This window comes from Coregonus clupeaformis, chromosome 18 (assembly GCF_020615455.1).
Source record: "Coregonus clupeaformis isolate EN_2021a chromosome 18, ASM2061545v1, whole genome shotgun sequence".
NCBI lineage: Eukaryota > Metazoa > Chordata > Actinopteri > Salmoniformes > Salmonidae > Coregonus > Coregonus clupeaformis.
This window is the reverse complement of record NC_059209.1, coordinates 28,420,941-28,429,571: the sequence shown is the minus strand read 5'-3', so window position 1 is coordinate 28,429,571 and position 8,631 is coordinate 28,420,941. Positions and strand designations below refer to the sequence as shown.

The 8,631-nt window shown below is 42.3% G+C and overlaps 1 protein-coding gene and 1 long non-coding RNA gene across 4 annotated transcripts in view; one reads left to right on the top strand and one right to left on the bottom strand.

Moving 5' to 3' along the window:
* Positions 1-1,055: 1,055 nt before the first annotated feature.
* On the bottom strand, positions 1,056-6,933 carry LOC121530665. The gene is made up of 2 exons (XR_005994055.1): positions 6,213-6,933; positions 1,056-1,901 (listed from the first exon to the last, which is right to left on the bottom strand). It is a non-coding gene; the product is annotated as an uncharacterized LOC121530665 (long non-coding RNA).
* Positions 5,525-8,631, top strand: part of LOC121530664 (condensin complex subunit 2) — a 28,512-nt gene continuing 25,405 nt past the window's right edge. For 2 of the 3 annotated variants that reach the window (XM_041835800.2, XM_041835798.2), the window contains exons 1-3: positions 5,525-5,568; positions 7,581-7,804; positions 7,909-7,999. In XM_041835800.2, coding sequence (XP_041691734.1) covers positions 5,566-5,568; positions 7,581-7,804; positions 7,909-7,999 — 318 coding nt within the window. In that variant the 5' untranslated portion in view covers positions 5,525-5,565. Of the gene's footprint in view, positions 5,729-7,580; positions 7,805-7,908; positions 8,000-8,631 lie in introns of all 3 variants that reach the window. The other variant, XM_041835801.2, reaches the window with a different exon arrangement.

Below are 8,631 nucleotides of genomic sequence, written 5' to 3'. Positions count from 1 at the left end.
TCTTATATATGTTAGAAACTAAGGTTTTCATAGGCTATATGATTTCCTATAGCCTACACTCACCAACATTGTTCTTTTCCAAAGGCATTTCTCTGATGGCCAATGGAACAGCAGATGGGCTTACCAAAAAGACCCAATAATATCTATGTGTCGACCTTTATAAGGTCAACAAAGCTCCCACGCAGGTGATTGGAGTGTCCCACAGGTAATTTGTTACAGATTAAATGATGACAGGAGAGAGAATGAGAGAAATTGATATAGGGATGCAAGCCCTTGCTCATAGGACCGGCCTCACTACACCAACAACAGCTCACAGACCTTCAATTTACAATACATACATAGACAATACAAAGTAATTACCAATTCATAGTACCAGCCAGTTTAGCAATTTTATTGGGAGTAAAGTGCCAGTGTCCCCATTGCTGCTGGTTGACCTGTTTGGGGGGCAGTCAGCCGATGACTGCTAACATAGTGAACTAATGACAGCGGTGTACACAGACGGGGATGGTGGACTTAACTATCGGTGCATGTAATCACTATATGAACTCTCAAAGAAGAACAACACCCAATAATAACAATAGGGGTGGATTCAAATATCCTGTTGGAAAGATAAATGGCCTCTTTTTCTCCCCTCATCCCATCCTCCCAGGCACTCTATCCACTTTCTACTCATGGTGTGTGTGTGTTTATTTTCCAGTTTCCTCTATAGACCATAACCATATATCATTGGGGCACTTCTCTGCAGATGCATTAGCCAGATTATACATCACATCTCTCCAGGAGGAGGGAGGGAAAAGGAGTATTGCAGGCCAGGGCATTTAGACTGACTGTGGGAGTAAACAATGGAGGCATGAATGCCTCCTCAATGCAGGTATTCTGGGAATAGGTGGGCTTTGGCTGAGAAAAACAACATAGAGGAGAGATTATATGCAGACGGAGAGGTCATTGGCACTAGGGTAGCATAGATCAAATGAAAAATGGAATAGACAAATAGACTACATAATGGTGAGACCCATTAATAGGAAATAGGGTTTGTTGAAAGAGTACACATGTGCAATGGTTGTATGTTTATTCATAAGGGGAGAAACATTAAAACCAAATACCTGTGCACACAATTTCACTAACAATTACTACATCATAATACACAGTCCTGATCACCATTTGAGACAGAACTATAAAATACTTACATTGGAAAGGCCACAAACCTACCCAATGCAATGCAATGATTCTGTTCTCTTATAGGCCTACTTACTGCCATCTAGTGTCATTTATGAATTAACATCAGTGCAGAGAATCTTTGAATTAGTCTAGCAATTCTTTCACAGGTTACCACCATTTGTTTTTTATGACTGGAATAGGGAAAATATTTCAATATCCTAACCTAAACTCAATTACAATGATAAAGGTCCCTGGTTTAGGCCATAACCTTATATTTTCTAAAAGACTTTAATAATAAATAATAATAGATGTATTTTATATAGCACTTTTCATTACAAGTAGAATCTCAAAGTCGCTTTAAAAACAAAATAAACAAAAACAATTTAACAACACAAATGTAGGGATCTGGCAGTTATTGGGTGATGGTGTTGCACAGCTTTAAATAATAAGCAGTTGAGAAAGGTAGTATCTTGAGAGGAGGGACCATAGATGGTACAGCCAGGCAGAGAGGTAGAGACATCTGACAGACAGGCACCGGAGCTCATCGGGTACCTCGTTGTCTTCGTTAGTCACAGCAGCTCCTCCGTAGGTAGGCTGGATCGTCAACTACTGAAATGTAGCACCCACCTGGGTGATGCTTCAGTGACTGTAAAAGCGCCAGTACACCTCAGCAATGGTCCAGAAAAGCCCCCTAAGAAGCAATCCTCTGCATCCCCTCATCACAGTCCACTTCCCTCTAGCAACTGTAGCAGGGGGGCAAAAAGCAGATGCTGTTGATCTGGTGTTGCTGCATCATTCAAATCATAATTAGCAAGCTAGCTAGCTAGCCAACCCAAATATAAACAGACTTGCCACAATCACTCCTGCAATTGTGTGGGTCACAACCAGATATTTCAGTTCATCTATCAACAAAAGTTTATAAAAAAAATGCAACAAAAAAGAAACACTTAAAAACACTTCATAATTACAATAGGTCTATTTACTGAGCTCTCTGCCTAGGTTACCTCACAGTGCCATTTACTGACTTTATTGTCCCCTTGGGGGTAATTTATTGCAGTACCATATAGATGTTTTAAAATTGTATTATTATTTTTTTACTAGGCCAGGCAGTAAAAAAAACCTTACCTGTTCTGTTTAAAGGGTGAATTAGCTCTAGAATAAGGTGCCATTAAGGACACATCCTCTGGAATATAGTGCCAATTGGGACATAACCTTAGTCTAATATTTTAATTAGAGAAAGAGGACTCTGCACCGCAGGTGGTCACCCACTCCGGAGATAAAACACCAGAGAAAATATGTACTACTTCTAAAAATCCACCTTTCCAGAAATAAGTCTCTCACTGTTGCCGCTTGCTACAGACCCCCCTCAGCCCCCAGCTGTGTCCTGGACACCATATGTGAATTGATTGCCCCCCATTTATCCTCAGAGTTTGTACTGCTTGGTGACCTAAATTGGGATATGCTTAATACCCCAGCCATCCTACAATCCAAGCTAGATGCCCTCAACCTCACGCAAATTATCAACGAACCTACCAGGTACAACCCTAAATCCGTAAACATGGGTACCCTCATAGATATCATCCTGACTAACATACCCTCTAAATACACCTCAGCTGTCTTCAACCAGGATCTCAGCGATCACTGCCTTATTGCCTGCGTCCGTAACGGGTCCGCGGTCAAACGACCACCCCTCATCACTGTCAAACGCTCCCTAAAACACTTTAGCGAGCAGGCCTTCCTAATTGACCTGGCCCAGGTATCCTGGATGGATATAGATCTCATTCCGTCAGTAGAGGATGCCTGGTTGTTCCTTAAAAGTAATTTCCTCTCAATCTTAAATAAACATGCCCCATTCAAAAATACAGAACTAAGAACCGATATAGCCCCTGGTTCTCCTCAGACTTGACTGCCCTTGACCAGCACAAAAACATCCTGTGGCGTACAGCATTAGCATCAAATAGCCCCGCGATATGCAACTTTTCAGGGAAGTTAGGAACCAATATACACAAGCAGTCAGGAAAGTAAAGGCTAACTTTTTCAAACAGAAATTTGCATCCTGTAGCACTAACTCCAAAAAGTTTTGGGACACTGTAAAGTCCATGGAGAATAAGAGCACTTCCTCCCAGCTGCCCACTGCACTGAGGCTAGGAAACACTATCACCACCAATAAATCTACAATAATCGAGAATTTCAACAAGCATTTTGCTACAGCTGGCCATGCTTTCCATCTGGCTACCACTAACCCGGCCACCAACTCTGCACCCTCTGCTGCAACTTGCCCATGCCCCCCCGCTTCTCCTTCACACAAATTCAGACAGCTGATGTTTTGAAAGCGCTGCAAAATCTGGACCCCTACAAATCAGCTGGGCTAGACAATCTGGACCCTTTCTTTCTAAAACTAGCCGCGAAATTGTCGCAACCCCTATTACTAGTCTGTTCAACCTCTCTTTCATAACATCTGAGATCCCCAGAGATTGGAAAGCTGCCGCGGTCATCCCCCCTCTTCAAAGGGGGTGACACTCTAGATCCAAACTGCTACAGACCTATATCCATCCTGCCCTGCCTTTCGAAAGTATTTGAAAGCCAAGTTAACAAACAGATCACCGACCATTTCGAATACCACCGTACCTTCTCCGCTATGCAATCCGGTTTCCGAGCTGGTCACGGGTGCACTTCAGCCACGCTCAAGGTCCTAAACGATATTATAACCGCGATTGATAATAGACAGTACTGTGCAGCCGTCTTCATCGACCTGGCCAAGGCTTTCGACTCTGTCAACCACCGCATTCTTATTGGCAGACTAAATAGCCTTGGTTTCTCAAATGACTGCCTCGCCTGGTTCACCAACTACTTCTCAGATAGAGTTCAGTGTGTCAAATCGGAGGGCCTGTTGTCTGGACCTATGGCAGTCTCTATGGGGGTGCCACAGGGTTCAATTCTTGGGCCGACACTTTTCTCCGTGTATATCAATGATGTCGCTCTTGCTGCTGGTGACGCTCAGATCCACCTCTACGCAGACGACACCATTTTGTATACATCTGGCCCTTCATTGGACACTGTGTTAACAAACCTCCAAACGAGCTTCAATGCCATACAACAATCCTTCAGTAGCCTCCAACTGCTCTTAAACACTAGTAAAACTAAATGCATGCTTTTCAATCGAACGCTGCTGGCACCCGCCCACCCGACTAGAATCACCACTCTCGACGGGTCTGACCTAGAGTATGTGGACAACTACAAATACCTAGGTGTCTGGTTAGACTGTAAACTCAACTTCCAGACTCACATAAAGAATCTCCAATCCAAAGTTAAATCTAGAATTGGCTTCCTATTTCACAACAAAGCCTCCTTCACTCATGCTGCCAAACATGCCCTCGTAAAACTGACTATCCTACCGATCCTTGACTTCGGCGATGTCATTTACAAAATAGCCTCCAACACTCTACTCAGCAAATTGGATGTAGTCTATCACAGTGCCATCCGTTTTGTCTCCAAAGCCCCATACACTACCCACCACTGTGACCTGTACGCTCTTGTTGGCTGGTCCTCACTACATGTTCGTCCGTCAAACCCACTGGCTCCAGGCCATCTATAAATCACTGCTAGGCAAATCCCCGCCTTATCTTAGCTCATTGGTCACCATAGCAGCACCCACCCGTAGTCTGCGCTCCAGCAGGTATATCTCACTGGTCATTCCCAAAGCCAACACCTCCTTTGGCCGCCATTCCTTCCAGTTCTCTGCTGCCAATGACTGGAACGAATTGCAAAAATCTCTGAAGCTGGAGACTCTTATCTCCCTCAATAACTTTAAGCATCAGTTGTCAGAGCACCTTACCGATCACTGCACCTGTACACAGCCCATCTGAAATTAGCCCACCCAACTACCTCATCCCTATATTGTTATTTATTTTGCTCTTTTGCACCCCAGTATCTCTATTTGCACATAATATCTTGCACATCTAGCATTCCAGTGTTAATACTATTGTAATTATTCTGCACTATAGCCTATTTATTGCCTTACCTCCATAACTTGCTACATTTGCACACACTGTATATATATTTTCTGTTGTATTTTTGACTTTATGTTTTTTACCCCATATGTAACTCTGTGTTGTTTTTATTGCACTGCTTTGCTTTATCTTGGCCAGGTCGCAGTTGTAAATGAGAACCTGTTCTCAACTGGCTTACCTGGTTAAATAAAGGTGAAATAAAAAAAATAAAAAAATGTAATGGTAGCAATGTGACCTCAAAAAGTTTTTCATCACTACGGTTGAGCACCTCGGTAACACTCACTCAGCCCCTCCCCCCAACCCCCAAAATGTAAACGATTGTCATCTTCTCAGCCCAAAATGTAGTTATGGGCGGAGCTACCTCAATCCGAGTCGAGTGTTTAATTCTTCATTCAACATGGTAATGCACACTGTCGTTACGTAAACCCTTCGGCGCACATTTTCAAATCTGTTCAGCAACAAAAGTGCATCCGTACAAAGCAAAACACGCTGTTTTCATTTTAATTTAGCTAGCTATAAAGAAACAGTTCACTGTTCCAGAAGCTTTGGCTATAATCGAGGTAATGTACGAATTCAATCTAGTTCCAGCTTTTGTTTTCAACCAGCAACGTTAGCTAGCTAAAAAGAAATCTGGGGATGGCAAATTAGCTAACGTTAGTTAACCTTAACTAACTAACTTTAGCTCGCTAGTGTATTGATATCAGATATAGCTAACTACAGACAGTAGCAAGTTAGCTATCTAATCCAGTCATGTTTTTAGCTAGCTAAAAGGTTAGTTAGCTAGGTAGTATCACTGCTAACAACAATCACAAACGATACCTTCCTGTATCTAACTTGGGCTAGCTAGGTTTTGCTTGTCAGCCCGTGCTAACTAACGTTACTTTGTTTTCTCTCTGTTTGCCTATTTTTGTTCTTTATCCTCGCCATTGGGTTCCATTTTTCCCCGTTTCAAACTTGCACAATACCAAATGTTTTAAGAAATCTAGTGTGAGACAAGATCTCTCGGCTATGCTTATTCTATGTGTAATGGAGTTAAGAACGTACCATAAACTCATGCCACAGCTAGCTTGAAATGTCGCAGATGGAGTTATCGAATTATATATTTTCCCATAGCTCAAACGGTTGGTACGTTGTCAATGAGGGCGGTCACGTGTGCTAGCCAGGTATAGGTTCTGAGTTCGAGCTCAGTGCTGCGAGCCGAATCACGAGGAACCGGTACTTACTAAGAAAGCAGCGTGGCGTCCTTAACATAGGCAAACATGAACATACAAATGTCTTACACGAGACCATTGTGGGCCTAAATAATTACCCCAACATTTTAGTTTAAGCACTTGCCACTAGTACAGGTCACATTTATCAAGGATTTCTCATTATATTTCAGCAAGGTTTAACATTTTTTTACTCAAAGTTTTATTTGATTTTTATTTACTGCCCTGAGAATTTGTCCTTCCAAATGTTTTCTCATAAACCTCAAATTGTACTGTAGTGTAACTATGGGGGGGTTTGAGAAAGGAAATGTACTCCCCTATTATCAAGTGTCAACAGGATGTACAGTGAATGGGCCATCAATTTATTATTAGTATATCCTTTTGCCTAGGCTGGTCGATTGGCTCTATCTACAACTGTTTATTATGAGAGGTGAACGCTAGAACTTTAAAAGATAAACACCTTTTCATATTTAGTCAAGACTATGCTTGAGATGGATCATTGTTGAAGTGGCGCAGTAGTCTAAGGCACTGCATCGCAGTGCTAGCTGTGCCACTAGAGATCCTGGTTCGAGTTCAGGCTCTGTCGCAGCCGGCCGCGACCGGGAGACCCATGGGCGGCGCACAATTGGTCCAGCGTTGTCCAAGGTAGGGGAGGGTTTGGCCGGCAGGGATGTGGGTTCGTTTGAATGAAGAAAAAAATATATATATGTATGCATTCACTTAACTGTAAGTCGCTCTGGATAAGAGCGTCTTCTAAATGACTAAAATGTAAATGTACATGTGGCCAACAACAAAACCGTTGTTAACTTATGATTGCTTTGAAAAAGATCAAGCCTACTTTGCTTTGTTAACGTTAGCTAGCAAGGCTCATATGATAAAATATCCAACAGCTACCTACCTACAGTATAACTTGTTTAACCCTCCTGTTGTCCTAGGGTCAAAATGACCCGCCACTGTGTTGAACCAACTTTATTTAATTTTTATATTTTTGGGATCATTTGTGAGAAGGAGGCAGTGAGACTTTAAAGAAAGTATCACTGCCTCCTCACAAATGATCCAAAAAATATAAAAATTAAATAAAGTTGGTTCAACACAGTGGCGGGTCATTTTGACCCTAGGACAACGGGAGGGTTAAATAAATGCAACTTCAGTTCAGGAAGCAGAGAGGAATAAAAAACATAATGTGCATCTATGTGTCCCTCAGGCAGTAACGATGAACTCATCGTCCTCACCACTTTCCCGAGTGCGTCAGTGGGCCTCACCGTCCCTGAAGCACAAGGGCGCCTCTCCTGCCGCGAGCAAAACCCCGCTCCTCGCATCTTTCGAGGGAAACGATGATGAGCTAGAGCGGCGTCAGAGGCGCAGATCCCGGGTCATTGACCTGCAAGCTGCCGCTGACTCCTCATTTAATGAATCTGCCTCTCATAGGTAGGCCAAGCCCTCTCTTTGCCAGTAATCTCCTCTACTACATCTTGACAGGTGTTCTATTGATTTAGACCTTCGTAAGAGACAATCCTTGTGTTTGTGTTCAGCAACACGGGGACCCCTGCTGCTGTGCCTAAGCTGTCAAATGCACAGATCTCAGAGCATTACTCCACCTGCATCAAGCTCTCCACTGAAAATGTAAGCGGCATGTGCATGCATATACTATCATTAACAGGCACTTTTCTAAGAGGGGCAGAATACATGTGAAGGAAATGTTGATGCGGTTCCTCATCATTGCTTATGGCATCAATCCCTGGTCCTATCACACCTAGAGTACTGTCCAGTTATATGGTCATCTGCAGCAAATAAAGATATAAAAAAGCTCAAAATCGCTCAAAACAGGGCTGCCAGATTAGCTATTCATTGCTCTATCCTTTTGAATATTATCCAAATGCATCAGAATCTCTCATCGCTATTTGAAAAATCTCAAATATATTTTTATTTGTTTAACACTTTTTTGGTTATTACATGATTCCATATGTGTTATTTCATAGTTTTGATGTCTTCACTATTATTCTACAATGTAAAGAAAATAGTAAAAATAAAGAAAAACCCATGATTGAGTAGGTGTTTCCAAACCTTTGACTGGTACTGTACGTTTTCACACCCCTGAGTCAGTACATGTTAGAATAATCAGCAATTACAGCTGTGAGTCTTTCTGGATGAGTCACTAAGAACTTTGCACACCTGGATTGCACAATATTCTTTTTAAAATTATTCCAGCTCTGTTCCTCTAGGATATTGCCTGTGCTTAGTACTTCTGTTTATTT